The sequence below is a fragment of the Stegostoma tigrinum genome, chromosome 5 (genome assembly GCF_030684315.1).
Source record: "Stegostoma tigrinum isolate sSteTig4 chromosome 5, sSteTig4.hap1, whole genome shotgun sequence".
NCBI classification, from domain to species: Eukaryota; Metazoa; Chordata; class Chondrichthyes; order Orectolobiformes; family Stegostomatidae; genus Stegostoma; species Stegostoma tigrinum.
This window is the reverse complement of record NC_081358.1, coordinates 111,363,372-111,391,184: the sequence shown is the minus strand read 5'-3', so window position 1 is coordinate 111,391,184 and position 27,813 is coordinate 111,363,372. Positions and strand designations below refer to the sequence as shown.

Genomic DNA, 27,813 nt, shown 5'->3' with positions numbered 1-27,813 from the left:
CTCGTCTGGTAGAAAGTTGTAGGAGCTTGAAATTTAGCACTCTCATTTGTGTTGGGTGAGTATAAGAGGAAATATTTGTCGATTCTTTTAGTACTGAAGAGGATTTTTGAATATTAAAGTCAAAGGCAGCAACTGCAATTGTTATTTTGCTAAAATAATTCTATTTAAGATGCATTTGGACAATTGCTGGTAACAAAAAAGAGAAAAAAACTTGCTGCAGCGCTTAAACCTTGAGGGCATTTGACAGGAGCTTGATGTTCATGCTAAGTTTAGATCACGCTTTTCAATTACTTACTAGTTTACTAATGGCTATAATATTATGGGATAAAACCATCAAACCTCTAATACACACTAAATTATTCAATGTACTGACAGGCGTTAATTAATAAACACCACAGTGAAGAGATTGGAATTAGACTAGCCCAATAACTTTCTGCTTAATTATCATTTCAGTCATCATTTGTGGAATTTACAGAATATTAGCTCTTCAAGAACTGTAAATCACATTTGGCTAAAATATATGCAAAGGAAAAAGGCACTGTTCTATCTTTTGAATAGCGATATTACACTGGTTAGAATCTTCAAACACCAACAATCCTGTTGGCATACATTCCACTACAAGACAAAACAAATAAAATATCATATGGAAATTCTTTTAAATTTTCATGTTCTTATTCCCAGACTGTGCTGCTTGGAGCAGAGGCGGCAGCCCTTCGTGTCTGTGCCAGTTAACAAAGATTGACTACAGTAATTAAATTAATCCCGTCTTTCAGCTTTTGGTCAACAACTTTAAAGGCTATGGTAATGCAAGTGAATATCTAAATGTTGTTTGAATGTTGCGATTGTTGCTCACTCAGCAATCCGTTCGGGCAAGTAGTTCCAGACTCTTACCACCCTCTTTAGGTTATTCAGATGTAAAATTAATTTCTAAAAATGTGATCCAGTAAAATTGCAGGTAGTTACTGCATTAACACAATTGTTCTAATAAAATAAAACTGCAATTCATGAGAATGTAAACAGACAATGCATGGTTATATAACTCAACAGGAATACAAATTATTCCCAATATTTTGGTCCTTATACCCGATTGGACTATAGAAAAAAAAATTTTGCAGTGGCATTTTGTAGTATTCTAGTGCAGTATTCTTAGCACTCACCTATCTGCAACAATACTGGTGTTACCAAGGCAGTTTCCATAGCATAACAGAACTCCCTGCCAAACATCACTGCACCATGCATCACCCATAATTTGACTGGAATGCGATCAATGGACTCCTCACTAACTGTTTCATCACCATTCTCCTTTCCATCTCTTTTCTTTTTCAATTTTGTGGATAGTTCTTGTGTTTGCATAGATTCTGTGTCTTCGTTCTGTGGAGCCATTGCTGCCACAAAAAATGGACTTGTGCTTTTGTTAGAGTGAAAAGGTGTCTTCGGTTTTTTGTATATAGGTTTAGCTCTTCTTCTGCAATTTCCTTGAAACGTATCCGAAAAACCACGTACCAAAAGAAAGCTAATCAGTAAAAACTTTGGATTATGGCTTGTTTATTGTCTACTAAAAATCCATATTAATTTCCATTCAGTTAATACTAGTTTCATTATAGAAGAAATGCTTCCTCTGCAGCGTACAATTGGGAAGGCGACACAAAGGGGTCCTCTGTTGCTCCCCATCGAGTGACTATTCTGAAAGACAAAAATGGGAAAAAATAAAACAAAGTACTGAAGGAAGCCATATAGCCTGTTTGTTTGGAAAAATCAGCATTTTTCTTAAATATATAGAAGAGGAAAACAATACTGCACTTAAAAAACCCAAAATTTGATAAGGTGTAGTAGAAGCTATAACAGACGACTTCCATAAAATTATAACTTCTTCTAAAGATCAGATTCACAAAATTTAAAATTAGTCATTGATAGGAGGTATTGTAAGGTATCAAGAACAATCCAAATGTACCCATACGTAAATCAGACATCCTTCTTTGTAGGTTACGTGGAACAGTCCCTCTTCCGCACCTACACAGGCCCCAAACCTTACCTCTTCCTCTGTTACATTGATGACTGTGTCAGCGCCGCCTCTTGCTCCCCAGAGGAGCTCGAACAGTTCAACCACTTCACCAACACCTTCCACCCCAACCTCAAGTTCACCTGGGCCATCTCCAACACATCCCTCACCTTCCTGGACCCCTCAGTCTCCATTTCAGGTAACCAGCTAGAAACTGATGTCCAATTCAAGCCCACCATCTCTCACAGCTACCTAGAATACACCGCCTCCCACCCACCCTCCTGCAAGAGTTCCATCCCCTATTCCCAATTTCTCCACCTCCGCTGCATCTGCTGCCAGGATGAGGCATTCCACTCCCACACATCCCAGATGTCCCAGTTCGAGGACCGCAACTTTCCCACCGCAGTGGTCGAGAATGCCCTTGACCGCGTCTCCCGCATTTCCCGCAACGCATCCCCGCCACAACTGCCCCAAGAGGATCACCCTCATTCTCATACCACACCACCAACCTCCGGATACAACGCATCATCCTCCGACACCCAAGACATTTTTCCATCCACACTCTTGTCTGCCTTCCGGAGAGACCACTCTCTCCGTGATTCCCTTATCCGCTCCACACTCCCCTCCAACCCCACCACACCCGGCACCTTCCCCTGCAACCACAGGAAGTGCAACACTTGCCCCCACACCTCCTCCCTCACCCCGATCCCAGGCCACAAAAGGACCTTCCATGTTAAGATGTTCACCCGCACATCTGCCAATGTGGTATATTGTATCACTGTACCTCTACATTCGGGAAACCAAGTGGAGGCGTGGGGACCACTTTGCAGAACACCTCCGCTCGGTTCACAATAAACAACTGCACCTCCCAGTCGTGAACCATTTTAACACCCCCTCCCATTCCTTAGACGACATGTCCATCATGGGCCTCCTGCAATGCCACAATGATGCCACCCAAAGGTTGCAGGAACAGCAACTCATATTCCACTTGGGAACCCTGCAGCCCAAATGGTATCAATGTGGACTTCACAAGCTTCAAAATCTCCCCTTCCCCCAGTGCATCCCAAAACCAGCACAGCCTGGCTCCGCCTCCCTAACCTGTTCTTCCTCTCACCTATCCCTTCCTGCCACCTCAAGCCGCACCTCCATTTCCTACCTACTAACCTCATCCCACCTCCTTGACCTGTCCATCTTCCCTGGACTGATCTATCCCCTCCCTACCTATACTCTCCTCTCCATCTTCAGTCCGCCTCCCCCTCTCTCCCTATTTATTCCAGAACCCTCTCCCCATCCCCCTCTCTGAAGGGTCTAGGCCCGAAATGTCAGCTTTTGTGCTCCCGAGATGCTGCTGGGCCTGCTGTGTTCATCCGGCCTCACATTTTATTATCTTGGATTCTCCAGCATCTGCAGTTCCCATTATCTCAGTAAATCAGACATTTCTTCCAAAGTAAACTCCAGTGACCACTGCAAATTATTATTTTAAATCAAGTGTTGTATTTCAACATATAGGAACCACTCCAAGACTATACAGAGATCTCTTCCGAATGGTATAGTGATATCTAAAGTTTCATTGTAGAGGTTCTTTACTACTTTATATGCCTTTAAAGTCATCTACATGCTGCTCCTGTGATATCATCTGAAAAAAAATTCCACTTGTGTACCAACAATATGCTCTTGCACCCTTCCAGAGTCAGATTTGCTACACTGCCTGCGTAATATCCATTTTACTGGATGAAGGAAGGTTTCTTTAATTGAATACAGGGAAGACCACAAAATATAGGAGCAGAATTGGGCCATTTGGCTCATCAAGTCTGTTCCATCATTTAATCATGGCTGATATGTTTCTCAACCCAGTCTCATGCCTTCTCACCATAGCCCTTGAACCTCTTAAATCAAGAGCCTTTCAATTGGTCTTAAACACACTCAGCTACTTGGCCTCCATCAGGTTGTCCCTTCACTCAGGCTATATCCACAGATCCTGGTCTGCCCTATAGTAGAAACATCTTCTCTACATCCACTCTATCCAGGCCCACGAGAACCCCCTCATACTTACAAACTTAATGGAACACAGGCCCAGATTTTGGATGTGACAAGCCCTTCTTCCCCAGGATCATACTTGTAAACCTCCTCCAGACCCTTTTGGGGATGACAGCACATCTTTTGATTCAGGAAAGAAACTGCTCAACATTCCAAATGTGGTCTGACCAGAACCTCAGCAGTACATCTCTCTCGAAATAAATGTTAGCATTGCATTTGCCTCACCAACTGCCAAATAAACCAGCACGCTAACCTTAACAGAACCTTTCTGATGAAGGGTCTAGGCCTGAAACGTCAACTTTCCTGCTCCTAAGATACTGCTTGGCTTGCTGTGTTCATCCAGCTCGACACCTTGTTATCCCTGAACTAGTCCTTTTTCTTCTGAAGCCCATCCATTTAGAAGGCGGAACATGCCTCTATTAGAACATAGAACAGTACAGCACAGAACAGGCCTTTCAGCCCATGATGTTGTGCCGACCATTGATCCTCATGTATGCACCCTCAAATTTCTGTGACCATATGCATGTCCAGCAGTCTCTTAAATGACCCCAATGACCTTGCTTCCACAACTGCTGCTGGCAACGCATTCCATGCCCTCACAACTGTGTAAAGAACCCGCCTCTGACATCCCCTCTATACATTCCTCCAACCAGCTTAAAACTATGACCCCTCGTGCTAGCCTTTTCTGCCCTGGGAAATAGTCTCTGGCTATCAACTCTATCTATGCCTCTCATTATCCCATATACCTCAATTAGGTCCCCTCTCCTCCTCCTTTTCTCCAATGAAAAGAGACCAAGCTCAGTCAACCTCTCTTCATAAGATAAGCCCTCCAGTCCAGGCAGCATCCTGGTAAACCTCCTCTGAACCCTCTCCAAAGCATCCACATCTTTCCTATAATAGGGCGACCAGAACTGGACGCCGTATTCCAAGTGCGGTCTAACCAAAGTTTTATAGAGCTGCAACAAGATCTCACGACTCAAACTCAATCCCCCTGTTAATGAAAGCCAAAACACCATATGCTCTCTCAACAACCCTGTCCACTTGGGTGGCCATTTTAAAGGGATCTATGTATCTGCACACCAAGATCCCTCTTCTTCCTTCTAAAGTGCATAACCTCATACTTTCCCACATTGTATGTCATCTACCATTTCTTTGCGCACTCTCCTAGCCCGTCAAAGCCCTACTGCAGCCTCTGCCACCATTCATTCTCAACACTACCTGTCCCTCCACGTATCTGCAAAATTCTCAACAATGCTGTCAGTTGTTTTTGCAGAAGATTAAGCGTACAAAATGCATAGTGGTGGTCCCAACACTGACCCCTGTGGAACTCCACCAGTCAGCAGCTGCCAGCCTAAAAATAAAGGGACTCTTTTCACCCAACACACTGCCTTTTTTCAGTTAGTCAATCCTCTATCCATGCTTTTCATTCTGCCCCTAACATCATCAGCTCATCTAAGTTAGCAGCCTGCATTGGTACCATGTCAAAGGCCTTCTGGAAATCCAAAGTAGATCACGTACTCTGGCTCTCCTTTGTCTAACTTGCTTGTTACCTCAAAAATTCTAACAAACTTGTCAGACGTCACCTCGTCTTGAAGGAAAAATGCTGGCTCAGCCCTATTTTACCTTGCATTGCCAAGTACTCTAATCTAACTCTTAATAGTTGACTCTCAAATCTTACCAAAGTCAAGCTGACAGGCATATAGTTTCCTTTTCCCTGCCTCCTTTTCAGGAAAAAAAAAGGAGTGTTACATTAGCCATTTTCCAGGTCTCTAGGGCCCACCTGACTCCAACAATTAGTGAAAGGTCACCAATGCTTCTACAATCTCCTCAGGTAAATCCTTCAGACTTCTGGGGTGTAGCCAGGTGATTTAGACTTCAGACTTTGCAATTTCCCCAGCACTTTATTCTTAGTAATGGCCACCTTGCTCACCTCTGCTCTGGACTTTTTGGATGTTCTGGTATGTGGTCAGTGTCTTCTACTGAAAACTGACACGAAGTATCCATTTAGTTCCTCCACGATTTCTTTGTTCCCCATTACTACTCCAGCTTCATTTCCTACAGTGCAAAGAACACTCTTGCCTCTTACTTTTTATATATCTAAGTCTCTCAATCTTTTTATATTACTAGCTAGCTTACCAATATAATCCATCTTTTTCTTTCTTAGTTATCCTCTGCTGGGTCTTAAAAGGGTTCCCCGTAATTTCATCACATCGTATGCTTTTGCTTTTATGCTGTCACTGATCTCAGCCACAGGGGCCTTATCCCTCTCCGAGAATGTTGTTTCTTCGTTGGGATGAATTTCTGCCGTGCATCCGGACTTACCCTGAGAAGCTCTTGCAATTGCTGCTAATTTATTATAGACACTCAAATTAGTAGTTATCACCAATGAGTTTGTGACTTGTGATATCGCTCTTTAGTGCTAGGTCCTTGAACCTGGGCTTCAGTTTATTCTGTTTAAAAAGCCCTTACCAAGTGAGAGCCGAAAAAGCAGCAAGCAAAAAACGCCTCTTCCACATAGCATCAAATTCTTACATTGCCTCTAAATTACCCCAATTTATATATGCTCTTGGGCTGGGTTTCACTATGTGCTCACTCCTCCTTGACAATGCACAGCTTAGTCTTTGCGCTTTCAACAGGCCTCCCTTAAATAAAGCCAAGGTCAGATGAAACGACTCGCTGGTTAAGCCTGAATAGTAATGAACATCTATTTAGGCCTTTAAGACTTCAGGTTTTTGATCAGTTGTTTTAATCAGTTAGTCAGCCAGCTACCTTATTTAACTTTTCACCAGACTTCTAAATTTTAACTTGTAAAATAGAGCAAAATGATTTACCAGTTCTCTTCCAATACTGCTTCCATACATTATCATTGCAGCTCGTGCTTCAAGAACACCTTAGCATTAGCCTTTCCAAAAACATTAACACCATTACATACTTTCAAATTGCTCACATCCACTACTCATGCTCTGCAACCAGTTCACCACGTTTCAACATATCATTCATGAGGCATATGATGCCTTGAAAAAGGTCTTGTAGACTGTTGGATGTAGCCCAAAAGATTTTTCAGTGGACCAAGGCAACTGCAACTGGTAGTCGGTTGAACAAAACTCCCTTTTAAAAAAGGGAGCTATAGTGTGATAAGCAATGGCACCTGCTAGAATCCAAAATTGAGATCAGGTTTCACAAAAATTACATAACTTAGCCAAACTCTCATCAACCACAGACTTAAAATTTCTTTCAAGTCATCTTCTTGTGCTGTCTTCTTAAAATGCCTCCAGCACTGCCAGTATTATAAGAGGACAAGAGGCAGCAAATGGAATCTAAACAGTTTGTCACCATCCTGTATCGGCAATGCATAACACTATTTATTTCGTAGGATCTCTTGATTACCTCTAGAAGACGGAATTGATACCTTCATTCTATTTCAGGGTACACACTACATTGTCTGCTAGGTGTGATAATGGAAAACCACTTGGTATTCTAGTGACAAGCTTTAGTGTTAAACAAGACGTACTTTATTGTATGAAAGCAGCTATTCACAACTTGCACTGATATGCTAGATATTGCCAAAGACTACTGAAGACTCAGATGTTAAGTCTAATTTCAGGATTCTAAGTTGTTCTCTTCACCAGACCAAATGATATCATAGTGGTAATGCTTAAAATAACTCCGCATGAATCATTTAAACATTTACATGAAACCGGTGCGTTCATTTGGTCATTCACGAGCTTTATGATGCCCTTTTCTGTTAATATTCTAATGTTTCCCCGAGCTTCCCATTTATCACTTTATATAAACTTGTGCATATCCAAACCTTTACTACTTTAGATCACTGGTCATTCACCCATACTTGTTCACTCCATCCAGTCCCAGATGCATGAAAGAGCTACATGAGCTTTAAATCATGACAACCTGGCATCAAATTTTGATAAGAAAAGAAAAAACCCAAAATTGGTCAGTCAGCAACAAAAAGTTTTGGAAGCCCCTCTCTAAATGTTTGCTCCTTAAAACCTGCCTGCAAGCAGGTTTTTGGTCACTTGTTCTAATATTTCAAGACTTTGTTTAAAAAAACAGCTGATGGTAATACTGTTAATGTCTTGAAGTGTTTTGCTATGTTAGAGAAGATGCAAAGTGTAATATGACTCTTCTGTACTACATACAAATTTAATGTTTAAATACAACCAACTCTCCAGAAAAACTATAGATTCAACCCCAAAGGTTGGCTTTTTATTCTCTTTCACAGACCTCATTTAATTTTTATTCATTGCGTTCTAGGTCTCTCAAGTTGCCGAAACCTTTTGTCTGCCTTGTCTCTTCACACTTTTTAAATGGAGATTCACAATCTAATGAAAAAAGCCATCACATTTCCAAATCGATTGTATTGTTAAAAATTAGTATTGTATTGTGCCTCACAGCATCAAGGACCTAGGTTCGATGCCAGCCTTGGGTGACTGTCTGTGTTTGTGTGAGCTTCTGCCTAGTGCTCTAGTTTCCTCCAGTCAAAACATGCCTATTTTAGGTGGACTAGACATGCCTAGTACGGAGGCTTGGTGGAGTAGGCATGGTAAATGTGGAGTTACAGGGATACGGTGTGGGGGTAAAGGTGGTCTGGGATGCTGAGAGTCAGTGCAGACCTGATGAGCTGAATGGCCTCTATCCGCACTGCAGGAATTCTATGATCTATGAGGGGTTTATATAAAAAACATAAAAGGCAAATCTTCTTTTACAGAGGGGGAGGTTCACATGTGGATTGAACTTCCTGAGGAAGTGGATACGGATTCAATTACAATGTTTAAAAGACATTTGGATAATTACTTGAATAGGAAAAGGTGTGGAGGGATATGGACCAACAGCAAGCAGGTGGGGCTATTTTAGTTTGGGGTTATGTTCAGCATTGACTGTTTAGACCAAAGTTTCTCGCTGTGTGACCATGACATGCTGAACACATTAACTTCTGTTCCTGAATCTATATTCAAGCCTTTGCTACCTGTAAAAGGGATGACATTATAAAGTAATGTCTCAAGCAGAATTCCATGCAAGTTTGAGTGTGAACATTGAGGCATTGCAGACAACATGAGGTCACTGCTGCCACAAGGTCAGAGGGAAGAAAGAAGTCAAAGCCTATAAACTGGTGAAATTGAGGAAATAAACTCACTTGTGTTCCACGTGCTCCTTGTTTACCCTTCTACTGTATGTACTTGCTTGCAACTTGCATTGAAATCGGCTTTAGGCAAAAAAGGTCTGTGCAGGGTTTCCATTATCACGATATTTAGGCTTGGTTAGGTATCCACCGCTTTGCCTTCACATTGCTGACTTTCGTTAAAATGGTGAGCAATACCTCCAATAAAAGCATTTGCTTGAAAACCATGACTCCAGGCCTATATTCAGGTGACTGGCATGTAATGAACTGTAATAACCCTAAAACCTCTCAATCACAATCTTAAAAAGCTGCCCAACTTCAACTTTCCACCTTTAACTTAAGGTTTCTTTTTGTATGCCTGCTGGCCTTCCAGGTAGTTTTAAGACTTTCCTGGACTCGTTATATTGTATCCTTCCCTCAATCACATCCATTTCTGAATGCTGAGAAGTTTCAGAAGCACAAGTCAAATAGATTAAGAATAAAGATATGGTAATTTTTAAGAAATAACTCTGATGATTTGCTTCACTAGACATTAAGCAGACTTTTTAAAAAAAAAAAATCAGAGTTGCTACCTTCTTTGAAATGGAACAGACTAGACCTAATTTAGTCCCTCAAACACAAAAAGCAACTTAATAGGATCCTGGAATACAGTCCTCTGCAATCCTATTCCTATAATCTCTCAGGATCCTATTGTTTATTGGGTGTTCCTTTAGCCTAGTTAACTTATCCAGAATTTTGTTTTTACCATAAATGTGGCCTAGTCTGTAATTAACAACTCCATGTCCAGCCAAAATGAGTACACCATTACCATCACAGGCTTCTGTAAGTGTGTAGAGGACTATGTCAAAGACGTTAATCCGAAAATTCCACTATCAGAAACCATGGATGAACTGGAAGACCCACATCCTACAGAAGTCCAGGTCTGAGGTATTCAATCTGGTTACCCTGACCTATGTGAAAAAAATCTAGGTATGATTTTTGCAAAGCTATCAAGGATGGCAAGAGACTGTACCAGACCAACCACATGGACATACGGTGAATGTACCAAGGCTGACACGACATAATGGGCTACAAAGCAACATAGTAGAATCACTTACAAAAAATGCATCCCTCCCCAATGAGTTCACCACATTCTATATGAACACATTCTATACTGTAGATGCTGGAATCTGTACTGAAATCAACAAGTGCTGGAGATTAGTGGGTCTGACAGCACTCATGAAGATAGAGAAGCTAACGTTGAGTCTAGATGACTGATTCATTGGAACACTGCAGCATGCCGAGAATAGATGTGGGCAAGTGAACAGGGCACTTATGACCAACTACAGCAAGGCAGGGTCATGTTTGCACAAAGACCAAAGGTGTTCTGCAAACCGGTCACCCAGGCTGCATATGGTTTCTCCAATGTAGAGTAGGCCACACTGGGTGCAGAGAATACAGTACACAATTTCAAAGATATAGCTGAAATACTGCTTCACCTGGGAAGACTTTTTAGGCCTTTGGATGGTGAGCAGGGAGGTGAAGGGACAAGTAACTGCAGAAAGTGCCATGGAGAGGTGGAGGTGGGGGTTGGTGGTGGTGTTCTGGAATGGACTAGGTTGCCTGGGTGGGAATGATCCCTGCAAAATGTAGGGAGTGACAGGAAGCTGTGTTTTGCTGTGGTGTCCTGTTTGAGTTATTTGAAATGGCAGAGAGTGATCCTTTGAATACGGTGGCTGGTGGGATGAAAAGTTGAGGACAAGGGGAAGCCAATCACGCTGTTGAGTGATGGGGAGGGGCAAAGCAGGAAAGCATGGGTGATAGCTTGAATGCAGTCGAGGGCCCTGTCAACCACAGTAGGTGGGAAACCAGTCATGAAAGAAGCCAGCCATGTCAGCAGCAGTGTTTTAGAAGGTGGCATCATCTGAACAGATGCGACGTAGATGAAGGACCTGGGAGTGGGATGGAGTCCCTCACATTTTGATCATTTAATCTAAACTATCAACATCTTTTCTCTACAGCACCGCACATCCACTACAACCTAACCCTGTCCCCAAACTATAACATTAATGCTGTCCCCTCCACATTTCAGCTCTGAAGAACAGCTACTCATAACAAGAACTTCAGGAGCTCAAGTCAGAGTCAGTACAGTGGGGAACTGGAGGAACACAGGTGGTCAGGGAGCAGAGGAACAGGAAAGTCGATGTTTCAGGTCAGGACCCTTCAACAGGTCTGAAGAAGGGTTGTGACCCAAAATGTCGACTCTCCTTCATGCTGCCTGCCCTGCTGTGTTCTTCAAGCTCCACAATAATGAACAGTCATCTTGACTCAAACATTAGCTTGCTCGCTAGAAGGATGCTGCCTGACTTGATGTAATTGCTAGCATCTGTTGTTTTCAATGCATCCTATGCTTGTTTTGAACAGGTCAGTGACATATTACCAGCCATGTCAACCTCAGCTGTACTTGTACTCTCAGTCACTGCCACAATCAGAATGGCCTTGGGAGTGAACCCACAGAAAGCAACTGGCTCAGATGGAGTCCCTGCATTCCAGTCCAGCTGGCAGCGATATCTGCAGACATCTTTAACTTCTTACTACGATGGGAGGTTCCCACCTGCTTTGGGAAGACCACTGCCATCCAGGTGCCAAAAGAAAAAAAAAAAAAATCAGCTGGTGTCTTAACGACTAATCTTGTGCTGTAGTTTTCTTTGTTCTTTGACTACACCTGATGGTTCTGACATCATCATTCTGAAGTGCTTTGAGGCGCTAGCAACAGTACACATCTATTCAGTCTCCCAGATTGCCCTGATCCATTACAATTTGTTACTGTCACAATACAGACAACCTAACACTCATCCCAGAGCATCTGGATAATAAGGACAACGTCAGACTTTATTGGAGTTGGCTCTGCCTTCAACGCCATAATTCCAACAAAACTTGCCTCCAAATTAAGACATAGGACTCTGCTACCCACTCCACAACTGGAGCCTGGACTTCTTGACTCACAATCCAGACAAGTCAGGAAGAATAGGTAACACAACCTCCAAAATAATCTTCAACACCAGTATCGTGCAGGGCTGCGTAATATACTCCTTGTATGCTCACAAGTGTGGAGTCAGTTTCAGCTCCAACTCCACTGTCAAATTTGCCGTTAACACCATTTTGGGTTGGATCTCAAACAAAATGACGAGACAGAATACAGAAAAGAAATAGACAGCTTAGTGGCATTATGTAGACAACAATCTCTCCATCAATGTCAGCAAAATTAAGGAGCTAGTTCCTTCAGGAAGCAGTGTGGAGGACACGCCCCATTTGTATTAATGGTATTCAGGTGGAGGCAATTGAGAGCTTCAAGTTCCTATGAGTAAATATCAATAATCTATCCTGGTCCATCCATGTTGACACTTCAGTCAAGAAAGCACACCAATACCTCTACTTCCTCAGAAGTCTAAGTTCAGCATGTCCACAATGATTCTTACTTTTTTAAAAAAAAAATAGACGTAACATAGAAAGCATCCTAATACAGATGCACCACTGCTTGGTTATGGCAACTGCTCTGCCCAAGACTATGAAATTAGAGTTGTGAATGTAGCTCAGTGCATCAGAAAAACCAACCTTTCTACCACCAACTCAGTCTACACTTCCAGCTGCCTCAGGAAAGCAGCCAACTAATTAAAAAACCCTTCCACCCTGATTATACACTTCCACTCCGCAGAAGAGACATGTACCAACAGATTAACATTAATTCCCCAATGTTATCAGACTTATGTACAGAGTTCTCATGTTAGAGAAGACCTTTCTCTGCATCTTCTCTGTAGCTGTAACACCAAATTCTGCATTGCTCTATTACCCTGAAATACTTATGTAAGGTGTGATTTGTTTGGTTCGCATGTAAATCAATACTTTTTACCATATCACAGTATATGACCATAAACAAATTTAAAAAAAATCAAAATTGCATATTTTGTACTCAACCACTTCAAGATTCAGTTACTTTCTGGTGCCCCCCGAAAATTCTTTGGAAAGTCTGAGGTTATACAGCATGCTTACACTTGATATTAGTCTTTGTTTATTTCACAAAGCAGCACTGAAAACAACAGCACAGGTCATTCAGTTCATTGAACCTGCTCTGCCAACCAATATGATCATGGCTGATTTTCTACAACATCTTCCTGTTTCCACACATTCAAATTTCTTTTATGTCTAGAAACTTGTCAAAATATATTAAATGACTTGGCCTTCGTTGAAGTTGAAGAAACCATTAGGTACACAAAACCCTCTAGAGGTTCACTTCAAAGTTCTAAAATAACTTAACCCATAACTAGAGGAGACCATAAAAGAATACAAGAACATGCCATGAGCTCTTGTTCTGGAATGCCCAGTCAGGGGATCATCATCCCTGCATTCAATCTGTCTAACCCTGCCTGAATACTATACATTTGCAGTGAAATACTCTTATTCTTCTAAACTCTGGGGAATATAGGGCCAGTATACCTCGTCTCTCCTCAAATGACAAGCTGCCATATCAGGAATCAGGTCTGTTGAACCTTTGTTGCACTCTTATGTCAAATGCATATTTTCCTATGCAAGGAGACCAAAAATTATACACAATGCTCCAGATGTAGTCTCACCAAGGTGATGTATAGCTGTCGTGAGCATTACACTTACAAATACAAGTTCTGAACCATATCAGACTTGGTGATTTTCAAGTGTCCATCGACAATATCACCCCAGTGGCTTCAAAAATCGCAGAACAGAAGTTTTGAATATCATTGTCTCAACTCCTTTACATGTTTCCCCAACTCATCTTTCTTTCTTTACTCTTATTTAAGCTTTTGGGGTGCTTTACTTTTCCAGAGTAATCCAAGGTACTTTCCAGGACTAGGATCGGAGTCATATAGCATGGAAACTGACCCTTCTGGCAAACTCGTTCATGCCAAATCAAGTTTCTCCAAATTAAACTAGTTCCACTAGCCTGCATTTGGCCATGTCCTTCTAAGCCTTTCCCATTCTTGTACTTATCCAAATGTCTTTTAAATGTTTTAACTGTACTTGCATCCACCACTTCTTCTGGCAGTTCATTCCGTATAGGAACCACACTCTGAAAAAGTTGTCCCTCAGGTCCCTTTTAGATCTTTTTCCTCTCACTTTAAAAATATGCCTCTTAATTATGAACAACCCCTCCCACCCTTGGGAAAAAGACCTTTGCTATTCTCATCTATGCCCCTCACGATTTTAAGCCTCTGGGAGGTCACCCATCAACCTCCTACACTTGTGAAAAAAACTCAGCCTATCCAGCCTCTCTTTACAACTCAAACCCTCTAGTCCTGACAACACCTTGGTCACCTTTTCAGATTCCTCAATTTAATAATACTCTTCCCATGGGAGAATGACCAGAACTATACAGTACTCCAAAAGTTGCCTCACCAACATCCTGTACAACCTCAACATGACATCCTAACATCTACACTCTGAGCAAATGAAAATGGCCACTTTTGAGGCCTTTCATAAGTTTGCTTCATATATTGTGGGAAGTTATTTAATCAGTTTAGCCATTATAGCATTTTGACTCATCCTCTCTCAGCATCAAGCTTATACATTGAAGAGGTTGCCAGTAGGGACAATCTGTTGTGTGGGAATCCCAATGCCCATACTAGGCAACAGGTTAGGTTAGTCAGAAAAGTGTACAATTGCATGGACATTTTCTCAAGGATGTAGAGGTAAATTTGACTGTTCCATTTCAAACACGAGTGTGCAGAACAGAGTCAATTAAGACAAGGAAATTCTTAAATACAGGTGTGCATTCAAATATAGGAAGATGTATGAACTACACAAAGGAGGTTGATGAAATATAAAATCGCAGGCCTTATAAAACTACTGAACTCTAGGAAAAGCACAAAGTATAACTGGAGCATCATGTGAACATAGGAAGTATCAGTAGGCAATTCAGCATCAACTCTATTTCCCAGCTTTCCCCAAAATCCTTAGATTTTTGACAGACAAGAACCAAACTCAGTTTTAGAAATATTCAACAGTCTTGCCTCATGACTCTGGGAAGAGAAAATTCTAACTTAGGACCATCTGAAAAATTCACTGCAATTTAGAGATTGATTTGTACCAACCTTTTAAATTGCAGAAAGTTTCAAACTTTTTTTTGCAAAAAGATTTTTGTTGACCATCACCACAATCTCAAGTTTGATTAAGAAATTTCCAGTGGAGATCTGAATTGAGCCTTTCCTTGGGCATTTTCATTCAGAAATTTTATTCTAAATTAATCTATAGTTTCTTTAATATGTTGAGCAGAAATAATTACTCTTCGGATTACCATTAAATTTCTGTAGAGATTAAAGATATAATGACATTCACAGATTGGGCTTTTGACTGGCTGCTTTCTGTTAAATCCTACAATTTACAATAACCCAGTTTAGCTGGCATAACATTTCAACATAACCAAGTTTCACTTCTCCATTGGATGATTTTCTAGTGAAGAAAACGGTGATCTGCAGTCACATGCAAACTAAACCACAAAACATTTCTTTGTATACACAGTTCCCAAAAGTATTATAGCAAATTCAAAAAAGGGAGGAAATATAAAATAGTCACAGATTTCTTAAAGAAACTTAAATATTGCTTTCAATGAGGCATCTAGAATGGCATGTGCCTTTGGCTGGGTTTATCTGTTCAGTTTTAGACCTACACAACCATACCTGAATTATGATTAGGGAAAAGACTTTTGTTAAAAAATGGATAAATACATCTTTAAACTGACACTGCACTGCAGAAAGTATTGGTTGACAATTTCCAACAATGGAGATATGGTACAAGATTACACATTTCAATTTAGAGAAACTCTTATCATACCATGTGCTTTGTTCATAAAATCAGTTACGCAATATTTGAATTTAATGGCCACCAGCAAAATAAAACTAGACTAGGGCTTGGATTATTGAAAGCCTGAACCATAAGTTGCTAAACTTGTTTGTTCTTAATTGCCCGATTTTCTTGACTACTGCATTTAGCAATCCAGAAAACAAATTTAGTTCATCTGTATAGAAGTAGTATGTTATTATACAAAGTCTAAAGATATTAGCATAGAGACAGTCATGCAACACGCAAACTGACCCTTCAGCCCAAATAGTCCACACCAATCATGACCCTAACCTAAACTAATCCCAGGTGCTCGTATCCCTCTGAACATTTCCTATTTACATACTTGTCCACCCCTACCCTAGGGAAAAGGCCCCTGCTATTCATCTTATTTGTGCTCCTCACGATTTTATAAACCTCTACAAAGACACCCCTCAACCTCCTACAATCCAGTAAAAAAGTCCCAGACTATCCATCCTCTACTTATAATTCAAACACTCCATTCCTGGCAACTTCCTAGTAAATCTTTTCTGAACTGTCTCCAATCTAATCATATCCTTCCTATGGCATGGTGACCTGAACTGCACACCAGAAGAGATCTCACCAATGTCCTGTATAACCTCGACATTATGTCCTACTCCGATACACAAAAGAGCGCGCAATGAAGTTAGGCATACTAACCTGAATCATCCTGTTTACCATTGATGCAAATTTCAAAAGAACTATGTAATGAACTCTGTTCTACAACTCCACCCTACCATTAATCACCCTTGAGTCTTACCAAAATGCTCTACCTCATTTATCCAAATTAAACTCCAACTGCCACTCTACCTACTGACCCAACTGATCACAATCTCTAATCCTAAATAACCTTCTTCACTATCCATTATACCACCAAATTTGGTGTCATCCACAAACATACTAACCATTCCTCCCATATTCTTATCCAAAAATCGCTTTTACAAATGATAAATGAAAGCGGACACAGTACTGACCTGTGGAATGCTGCTGGTCACAGTCCTCTAGACCAGAATAAAACAGCTCTAAAAATCTTGGCTTTGTAACAGATCCCTTTTCAGAGATTTAATAATGAAACTGGAGTACATTCACAGGTCACACTTCTCTTTAATATACAAGAGTCATTTTCATTAGCCCTGTTTTAGTACATCAGCAGGGTTAAAATCTAGTGGGCACATTTATTGTGAACACCACTGCTAAGTGGCACAAAAAGCGTGCAAGCACACTCATGACAGCAACACTGGTGGAAATGTGAGGGGGGTTGAAGGGGAGAGGGGAGAATGCGAGTGGTGGTGAGGTGCAGCTGGCTGGACTCGGACATTCCTGGTCCTCACCCACTGCTCCAGCCAGGACCAAGCCTCCGTGACCGTGCATATTGCTTAATCTCCAGCAGCCTGTTCTTTTGAGACTAGATGATGGGCCATGTAATTTGCCTGCTCAGTATGTGCAGATTTTTTTATAAGTCACTCCAAAAACAACTGTACGTTCAAACAAAGAACTGCAGGAAATATGGGCATTGATTTGGATACAAGCAACATACAGAAGGTCGCAGATTTTCATTCAACATGTCATCTTAAAAGATCTGATTATATGAACATTTCTTGTATTCCCAAACTTTTACTTCATATGGTTCTATGTTGTTTCCATTTGCATACAAATCGACTTGCGAGCAGATTCAAAACCGTGCCCATTCCCAACTAGGGAATTGCCTATATTGAAAGTCATGAAGGAGGAACAGAGCAGTTACACTTATTCCTCAATAGTCTCAACCAACTATTTTCAACAATGCTTCTCTTCCCATTGCAGTTATTGCTACTCTACATGCTGCCTGTAGAATTTCCAAATACAACTTCCCAAGCGGGCCAATATTCTCAAATCTTCCAGAGTAACCTAAAATAAATAAGGGCTTGACTGAGTTGAAAAACAGGAATGAGAAGACCATAGATAAAGAGGATGCCATTTTGCATGTTCTTTCCAAGTAAAAAAAAGGTTGAAGAGGAGGTTGAAGAGGAGGTTGAGGATACATTCAGTCTGAGAATTCATTCAATATCCAGAGTCAGTGGCTTTGCCTTTAAATAATACAATTCAAACAAGTGATATAAACTGTCGAACAAAAAGTACACTTCTAGGTAAATGAGGGCATGTTTATACTGAAGTACCATTTGAAAATCCCCAAGCCGCTTGCCATCCTGACTTGGAAAAATACTGCCATTCCTTCACTGTCGCTGGGTCAAAAATCCTGAAATTCCTGCCATAAGAGCATTGTGGTCAATTTACAGCATGTTGACTGCAGTTTAAGGAGGCAGCTCACCATTACCTTCAAAGGCAACAAGGGACAGCCAATAAATGTTGACTAGCCAGCCATGCCCACATCCCATAGGTTGAGAAAAAACTGCCTCATGATGGGACCTACAACAATAGAATCAAGTGAGTATAGAGCCAAGAAAGCTGTTGTCATAGATTTTGTACAAGCAGACCTACTTCCAGGGTTGTACAAATTATGCATCATTGGAATTTAGCTAGAGTGACACGATATCATCACTACCTATTAAGCCCCAAATAGGAGTTCATTCATTCAGTTATGAAGAAAAAGTCTTCAAATGCACATTGAAAAATGTCTAATTGGGACAAAGGTATAAAAGCAGCACACAGCATAAGTTGAAAATTTGAAACAACAGAAAATGCTGGAGATTCTCAGGTATGGCAGAATCTGCGAAGGGAGAAACAGTTAAGGTTATGAGTCCCATACAACTCTTCAGAAGACATCACTTTCTAGTTGTCATCCAACTAGACTGTTCCTTAAAAATTTCAATCAGATAAAATGAAAATCAACCACATGCTGGAGAGATATGGAAAATTTGCAGGCCAGATTTAAAATAGTCATACCATAGTTGAATGACAAGATGGCACTAGGTCTCACATAGGCAATGCCAATTTTGCACAGTGCACTAATGTAATGGTACTAGTCAAAACAAAAAAGCGTAACCCTCAAAAACAAAATCTAAATTTACAACAGCATTGACTTGAGTCTTTTGGCCGAATCTCACTTTCCTTAGCTGGCATGTTTAGACATGTGCTTTGGGCATTTAATCAGATAAAACAGGTTACAGATTCCAGAATGGATTGAAAATTTAAGCAATAGGGGCTGGAAGACAAAACATTTCAATGTACAATACAAATATTTTCTTCAATGTACAAATATTTATACATAGCAAGGCATTAGGTTGCTATAGAACTGTACACCATTGACGGGAGTTTGACAATACAACCTCTGATTTTTAACCTAATCCAGTTGCAGATATGAGACCAATTTCACTGAATGCATGGGAGCTATCAAACTATTAAAGTTTTCACAAACATTGCTGTGCAAACATAAGAGTAGTATTAAAGGTTCAAACAGACCAATTTCCGGGTTTGGTGGTTCAGGGTTTAAAACAAAGCAGAAAACTTATTGTACCCATCTCTAGTTTACACCCAAATATGGAATAAATTTGTACTGTCAGAAAAAGTCTAATCAGCACAAGTAAACCAAATTATAAGATAATAAAATGAGAGGCTGGATGAACACAGCAGGCCAAGCAGCATCTCAGGGGCACAAAAGCTGACGTTTCGGGCCTAGACCCTTCATCAGAGAGGGGGATGGGGAGAGGGTTCTGGAATAAATAGGGAAAGAGGGGGAGGCGGACCGAAGATGGAGAGTAAAGGAGATAGGTGGAGAGGAGATAGGGAGGGGATAGGTTAGTCCAGGGAAGACGGACAGGTCAAGGAGGTGGGATGAGGTTAGTGGGTAGCTGGGGGTGCGGCTTGGGGTGGGAGGAAGGGATGGGTGAGAGGAAGAACCGGTTAGGGAGGCAGAGACAGGTTGGACTGGTTTTGGGATGCAGTGGGTGGGGGGGGGCTGGTTGTGTGGTGCAGTGGGGGGAGGGCACGAACTGGGCTGGTTTAGGGATGCAGTAGGGGAAGGGGAGATTTTGAAACTGGTGAAGTCCACATTGATACCATATGGCTGCAGGGTTCCCAGGCGGAATATGAGTTACTGTTCCTGCAACCTTCGGGTGGCATCATTGTGGCAGTGCAGGAGGCCCATGATGGACATGTCATCTAGAGAATGGGAGGGGGAGTGGAAATGGTTTGCGACTGGGATGTGCAGTTGTTTGTTGCGAACTGAGCGGAGGTGTTCTGCAAAGCGGTCTCCAAGCCTCCGCTTGGTTTCCCCAATGTAGAGGAAGCCGCACCGGGTACAGTGGATGCAGTATACCACATTGGCAGATGTGCAGGTGAACCTCTGCTTAATGTGGAATGTCATCTTGGGGCCTGGGATAGGGGTGAGGGAGGAGGTGTGGGGACAAGTGTAGCATTTCCTGCGGTTGCAGGGGAAGGTGCCGGGTGTGGTGGGGTTGGAGGGCAGTGTGGAGCGAACAAGGGAGTCACGGAGAGAGTGGTCTCTCCGGAAAGCAGACAGGGGTGGGGATGGAAAAATGTCTTGGGTGGTGGGGTCGGATTGTAAATGGCGGAAGTGTAGGAGGATAATGCGTTGTATCTGGGAGGTTGGTAGGGTGGTAGGGTGGTGTGTGAGAACGAGGGGGATCCTCTTGGGGCGGTTGTGGCGGGGCCGGGGTGTGAGGGATGTGTTGTGGGAAATACGGGAGACGCGGTCAATGGCGTTCTCGATCACTGTGGGGGGAAGTTGCGGTCCTTAAAGAACTTGGACATCTGGGATGTGCGGGAGTGGAATGTCTTATCATGGGAGCAGATGCGGCGGAGGTGGAGGAATTGGGAATAGGGGGGGTTCAGGAGGGTGGGTGGGAGGAGGTGTATTCTAGGTAGCTGTGGGAGTCGGTGGGCTTGAAATGGACATCAGTTACAAGCAGGTTGCCTGAGATGGAGACTGAGAGGTCCAGGAAGGTGAGGGATGTGCTGGAGATGGCCCAGGTGAACTGAAGGTTGGGGTGGAAGGTGTTGGTGAAGTGGATGAACTGTTCGAGCTCCTCTGGGGAGCAAGAGGCGGCGCCGATACAGTCATCAATGTACCAGAGGAAGAGGTGGGGTTTGGGGCCTGTGTAGGTGCGGAAGAGGGACTGTTCCACGTAACCTACAAAGAGGCAGGCATAGCTGGGGCCCATGGCCACCCCCTTAGTCTGCAGGAAGTGGGAGGAGTCAAAAGAGAAGTTGTTGAGTGTGAGGACGAGTTCAGCTAGGCGGATGAGAGTGTCGGTGGAGGGGGACTGGTCGGGCCTGCAGGACAGGAAGAAGCAGAGGGCCTTGAGGCCATCTCCATGCGGAATGCAGGTGTACAGGGACTGGACGTCCATGGTGAATACGAGGTGTTGGGGGGCCAGGGAATTGGAAGTCCTGGAGGAGGTGGAGGGCGTGGGTGGTGTAATTATAAAATTATAAGACAACAGAAGAAAAAAATGACCAGGTATATCCCATCTGAATAACAGACATATCTAATTTACCAACTTTGCCTTCCTCAAAAAAACTGATAGAGGTGTTGTATCATTAAATGTCACCTACTGACTAGTCTACAGGGAGAACAGCTCAGGACCTAATTAAAATGGTCATCCAAGCAGGAAAGGCTTTTTAAAAGTGATTAAATTTTATCCCCCCACCCTCACAGGATGGGGCACCACCAGCAAGTTTGGCTATGAAATGCTAGCCTAAATTGCCCTTGTGATACCAAGCAGCATTATTAAAGGAGGAAGTGCTGGAAAAACAATTCTGGTGGCATTAGTAGAAAGAGAAACAAGGAAACAAGTGAATGTAGTGAGGCTTATTGAAACTTTAAGAGTCTTATAGCTTTAATATCAGAGAAACTCATCAGGCATCTTTCCATCCTTAACTTGCAATTTGTGTGTTGGAAAGACATGGACAAAAACTGAAGATTTACTATGAATGGAAAATTTCTGATCAACCGCTTCTGTTGTGCCTTGAAATGGATGCATGCTAGTTAGTGCTTACCTCATTGTGCTGGATGCAGAAAAAAGGGGAAAATTAAGTTAGAGCACACCTATTTGGAACGGCTTACTCAATACCCACTCCCATTGTGGGACCAGAGATTTAGCAAAACAAAAGAAATTTAAAAAGTTAACACTGGAGTAAAATACTTCAACAAATTTCTGTAGCCTTAATGCAAACTTACTAAATATCTACAATTGTTTTAAGGTGCGTTTTAGATTAAGGAGTAGTCAAGATAGAAATATCTGAGTTGACAATGAACTATAAGTGGTGCTTCTGCAAAAATGCTACACTTCGATTTTAAGCTCAGATAAAGCTGATAAGCAATTTCGTGAAAAATATCAAGTTGTTTAGAAAACCCAATTACTTTTGCAGAATATGAATTTAACGATTTTGTATACAAGCTTATTAGAAAGGAAAAAGCATATGGTAGACAAGATATTTCAGTCATATTGAACAAAAAAAGGCAAACATTTTTGATTCACCAACTCTGCAGTGGAATACTTAAGTGAACAAGAATTAGCTCCACCATGGCTTAGCACACCTTAAGGGGCCATTGAATGACAGAGATCAAATCTATTTCAATTACACTACCTTGCCAGGAAGTAAAATAAAACCTAATCCTAAGCAACTGATTTTCCATCCTGAAGATAGTGGAAATGGCAGCTAACAATCCTAAGGAAGTAGATGCTTTTAGGATGGTAGGTGAGGACAGCGGGAACCCAATAACTGCATCTGGACTTGAATAAGCACAAAAACATGCTGAATTGTATTACCTTAAGCAATCCTAAAACCATTCAGCAGTCAATTAAATACTTTAGAAGCTTGGTCATTGCTGGCTGCTGGGTTTCCTACAGTGCAAGATGCTTACAGCAAGTTTCCACAAACAGCAATCTGATACTGGAGATGAGTAGGATGCAGTATGGATAAAAAACACTGATTTTTAATCAGCTAAAAGTAACAAGCATTAGCAAAGACAAAGCACACCAATAATTCCATAGGTTCTTCAATTCCTTCAAAAAAAGGGAAGCATTCTCAAAATATCAATGACAGGTTTATTTACTCCCATCTTGGGCGGCACAAACTGTCAATGTTATGGCTCAGATCATAGTGGTACTAACATTGCAACACACCAAAGTGTTAGCATTCATCTTTGTACAATAGCTTTTGGTCTCAAAACAAGCTGAAATTTAAAAGGTCACTCAGAAGTCATTGTAGAGTCTCTATTCATTCACAGGTTGTGTGTTTCACTGGCAGGGTAGTATTTATTGTTTACAGATTTATCTCTGAAATGAAAGGGTGGTGTGTTTTCTACTGAGAAACAAACAGTCGTAGGCTAAGGACCACAGGTTTTCACCCACCCTTAAATTTCATGGAATAAAATATGGAACAGTGCAAATACAATAAAACATTTGCAGATTCTTGTGCCATATACTATTGAAATATCATCTTGATAACCCTTAAAAATCAACTGCTCCAATACAAATGTTCCACAGCATTTTATGTAGGTTTGAGTTCCTTGGTGGACTATGAAAAGAAAACGAGGCTGTAATCTTTCCACAGCAAGTCTCTGCAGGGTGCACTCTGATCTTCAGAGGGTTGGTGTGGACTGAGTAGCCTGCTTCCACTTGTAGGGATTCTATAATTCTATGTTGATGCATTCTGAAAACAATGGTTATGCTCTATTGGCTACGTTATGGTGCTTCTTGGGATGAATTCTGACAAAAACAGTACATCTCTTACAAAATGATGATGTGTTGGGCAGAGAGCAGAGGCTCCAGTTTTGAATGAAGAATCCAACAAGGACAGCAATCCCATCACCAGCCAAACTCTATTTTACCACTCTTGAAAATTCTGGTTAAGAATAGTGAAATTTCACATGGTTCCTCAGTAATCCATTTGACAAGCTCCATCATTTTGTTTCCCCATTGAGACATCAAGGACATCTGCAGATCACTGGCCAATTGTTTTGGTTCTGTGGTCAAGAGCACTTAAAACTTTCCTACAATGATCCAACTGAATGGAGCACTCTGTGGCATCACACACATTTTGCTCTTTGGCAGGACTACTGAAAGAGCTCATTAAATGCCATTTCTTGTTTCCATACAACTCAACAGCTTCATATTGTTAGACAAGGTGACCGAGTATAACTTTCCCTCCTTTCTCTAGGAATGCATACATAATGTCTTTACAGGTATGGTTAACCCTCAATCTCCAGATGAAGTGAGAATGGTGGCTCAGGTGAATGCTGTAACACAAGAACAGGGGATTACACAGTAACAAACAACTAGGCTCTTACCTTCAATATAGCAGGGTCACCTCCACATATCCTTGGGGCTTGATTTTAGGGAAAATCCTCTCCCAATTTTTGGCACATGCCCTAGTCTTCTGAGCCCCATCTCCACCTTCCAGTAGTCTGACCAGATGGTAAAATGAATACCACCAGATTTCTAAAGAATCTCACTTTTTCCAATTTGTACCTAAGGACTGCAGCTAGATATCAGTTTGTGCCATTTAGGGATGCATTCCCATCATCTGAATACGTAATATTCTGTCAATTGTTAAGCTGATGAGGCAGACATCTGTTCTCCTGTCTCATATACAATTATATCTCCAATTAACCTAAAACTAATCAACATCATTCTACTGGGTACGAACCATGCCTATCAGGATGGTCAAACCAACTTGACCCACTTGGCAGTGATATTTAACATGGATTACAAAATTCTGTCTAATGAGTATAACGGACTACCAATTTGCAATTGTTTCAGTTCTACCTTCTGAAGCATAATGCTTTTCCTCATGGGCTTTGATGGGTCAGAGCACTGCAGAGTTCTGACAAAGGGTCACTGGACTCAAATCATTAACTTTTTCTCTCCAGATACTGGCAGACCGCCTGTCCAACTCCAGCACGGTGTCTTTGACAATAGCAGAGTACTCTATCAGGTTTGGACCAACCCACTTTTAGAGCAGAATACAAAAACAGGGGATAAACCATTGCTTCTGAGAATTTTACTTGCCTAAAGGTTTTCATTAGCTTGAGCTCAGTGGTAACAGTTGCTTGGATTAGAAGGCAAAGGGATTCGTTTGGCTACAGAGTAGACACATTCCCCTTTACAGGAAGATAATGACACTCCACTTAGCTGCCTGAATGACAGGCATAAGATACAGATTCAGATAAAAAGGAGAAAAGGTAGCTCATGAAAAACGTAAATTGAATGTTGAAAATACTCCATAAGATAGTAAAAATGTCTCCACAGTTGTCACTTTGATCAGCTGACTATTTCCAGCATTTTGTTCTCCACTAATTAATTTCCAGCATCCACTGTATTTTGCTTTAGTCTTAAGAAGAATGCCAGGTACAATAGGTTAGCACTATGATGCAGACTGTGGATTTATAGACTTCATTTGTTAAAAGTTCTCTCATTAATGAGTTAGTAGCCTGTGGGTTTTCTGCATGCTTTAAGTTAATAATTAGCTAAGTATTTTTGTAGCCGCAGGTGATTTATAGTACAATTTTTGAGGCCTGGTTTTGGAGTGAATGGGTTTGATGCACTAATTGTTTTTGTTTATCTTAGCTTGTTTGTTGATGCAACAAGGTAAATAATGGGGCCTCAAGATTTACTAGAAACTTCTGAAAGTTGCTTTCAAAGCTCAACAGACACTCCCATAGCTTATAGAGCAAGGCCTTTGATTTCAGTTTTACTAAGAGTCTGGGTAGTTCTACAAAAAATGTCCACGGAATAAGATGGCTGTGTAGACCAACACGCCCAAGAAGATAAATTAAACCGATTGTCTTAGAGTAAAAGGATTAGTGTTGGTCTAGATCAGATGTGTTAGGATAAACAGATTACTTAAATATGAGTACATTGAAGCTCAGATGTATAACAGGTCCAAGAAAAACACTCTGCAGTTTCGGTTCAAATGATTGAGTCACAAATTCCCTCAACCAACCAACATGTTATCTGGTGTGGTACAAGTACTGTATGAGTGGTGCTTTGGGGTACTGTACCAGGGGTCTACTTTGGGTACTGTGCAAATTTATTTTCAATTTATAAAAGGAGTGTTGAGTTAACTGCTTTATACTGGTATTTAAAAATCTTTAAATTTGTGCATTAAATTAGACAGCTTAGTTTATTCCATTTTATCTTCACTGCTTGGTGTTTAAAAAGAACTTGATTTTCTAAAGCAAGGTTTGTAGAAGTGCATTCCCCCCCACAAGAGACCACTGCTAAAACAAAAACAAAATAGAAATATGATCCATCATACCAAGTTTGAATTGGGAGCTGACTTGGGATCACAACAGAATACAACATAAAAACGGAGCCCAAATAATAAAACATTATTCCTAGGAAAAGTAGGCCGGCTAGAGACAAAGAAAAATGTTGCAGGTGTCACTAACCAGAATGTTACAATCAATGCCACTGTAAAGAACAAGATAGTAAATGGAAATCAGACCAAGTACCAAAAGGTTAACTGGTTTAAAAAGGAAAGCCGTTCCTATGCAGAGGTCACTACATAAAAATGTTGACTGTTTCCCTCTCCATTGATGTTGCCAGACATGTTGAATATTTCCTCCATTTCCTTTTTATTAAGATTTCCTCATCCTCAGTTCTTTGCTTTTTGAGCTTAAGGTCAGCCAGTTAACCCAAACGCGATGAGTTAAAGGTAGCAAAGAGAAGGGAGTTCGAAATTGGAGGAGCTTTGGCCAGTCAATTAGTCTTTTACAGAGGGAAGCCAAAGGACTGAGGGATCTGAAATGCTGCTACTGTTGTTCAAAAAGGGGGAAAAGAAAGGACAGAAAACAATATAAAGAACATTTACAAAGGGGCTGTCAGCCTAACAATGGAAAACTAAACCATTAATACCATCTAGGAAACATGCATGACTAAAAATCAGTACGGTGCTTTAGAAGCAAACCCTTATCTTTTTAAAAATAACAAAACTAAAAGCAAAATATTGTGCATACTGGAGATACAGGGGAAAAGAAAAGTGTACAAACTTAACAGTTTGGCAGCATCCATGCAGCAATTAACAGTTATGTTTCAGAGTCTGGTATGATGTTTTTGGAACTGGAGGTAGATAGAAAATGATTTTTTTAAAAAATGCTATTAATTAAAGATGATAAGATAGTGGAACAGATTGTAAAGGTTCCCGGAAAACATAAATGCACTGCTAGAGGTAGGAGACACAGATACAGAATACATTTAATAACCAAGCTTTGACAGCCCAATATAGTAAAGAATTTCATAGGGTCACTAGCCTCAAGAAATTCCTTATCTGTGCGACATCGTATTCAGAGACTACACCCTCTGATTCTAGATTCTCCCACAAAAAGGAGAAACAACTTTATGCATCTACTCTGTCAAGTTCCTTAAGAATCACATTTCAATAAGATCACTTCCAATTCTTTTGCAGTCCAATTATTCAACCTTTCCTCAATTCAGTCCCTCCGTAACCTGGCATCAGCCTAGCAAACATTCCAAGGAAGACACTAGTAATTCTTCCTTTAGATAAAAAGGGACCCAGAACTGTTCACAGTTTTCCAGCTGTGGTCTGACTAGTACCTTGTATAGGTTTCAAAAAACCTCCTTAACTTTGAAACTCTGTACTGTCTGAAATAAAGGCCAATATGTTAGTTCCCTTCTCTATTACCTGATGAACTTTGACATTAACTTATAGATTCATAGATGAAATATCCAAATCCCTGTTCTGTAGCTTTCTGCAGTCTTTCTCCATTTAAATAATATTCAGCTCTTCTATTCTTCCAGCCAAAGTGTATAAGCTGTCATTTCCCCACAGTAAATTCAACCTGCCA

The 27,813-nt window shown here is 41.2% G+C and overlaps 1 protein-coding gene across 1 annotated transcript in view; it reads right to left on the bottom strand.

The window, feature by feature from the left end:
* The window catches only part of LOC125451625 (solute carrier family 45 member 4-like), a 72,927-nt gene that overhangs the window by 26,997 nt on the left and 18,117 nt on the right, over nt 1-27,813 (bottom strand). Inside the window, 1 exon segment of the mRNA XM_048528969.2 lies at nt 1,158-1,683. Coding sequence (XP_048384926.2) covers nt 1,158-1,383 — 226 coding nt within the window. The 5' untranslated portion in view covers nt 1,384-1,683.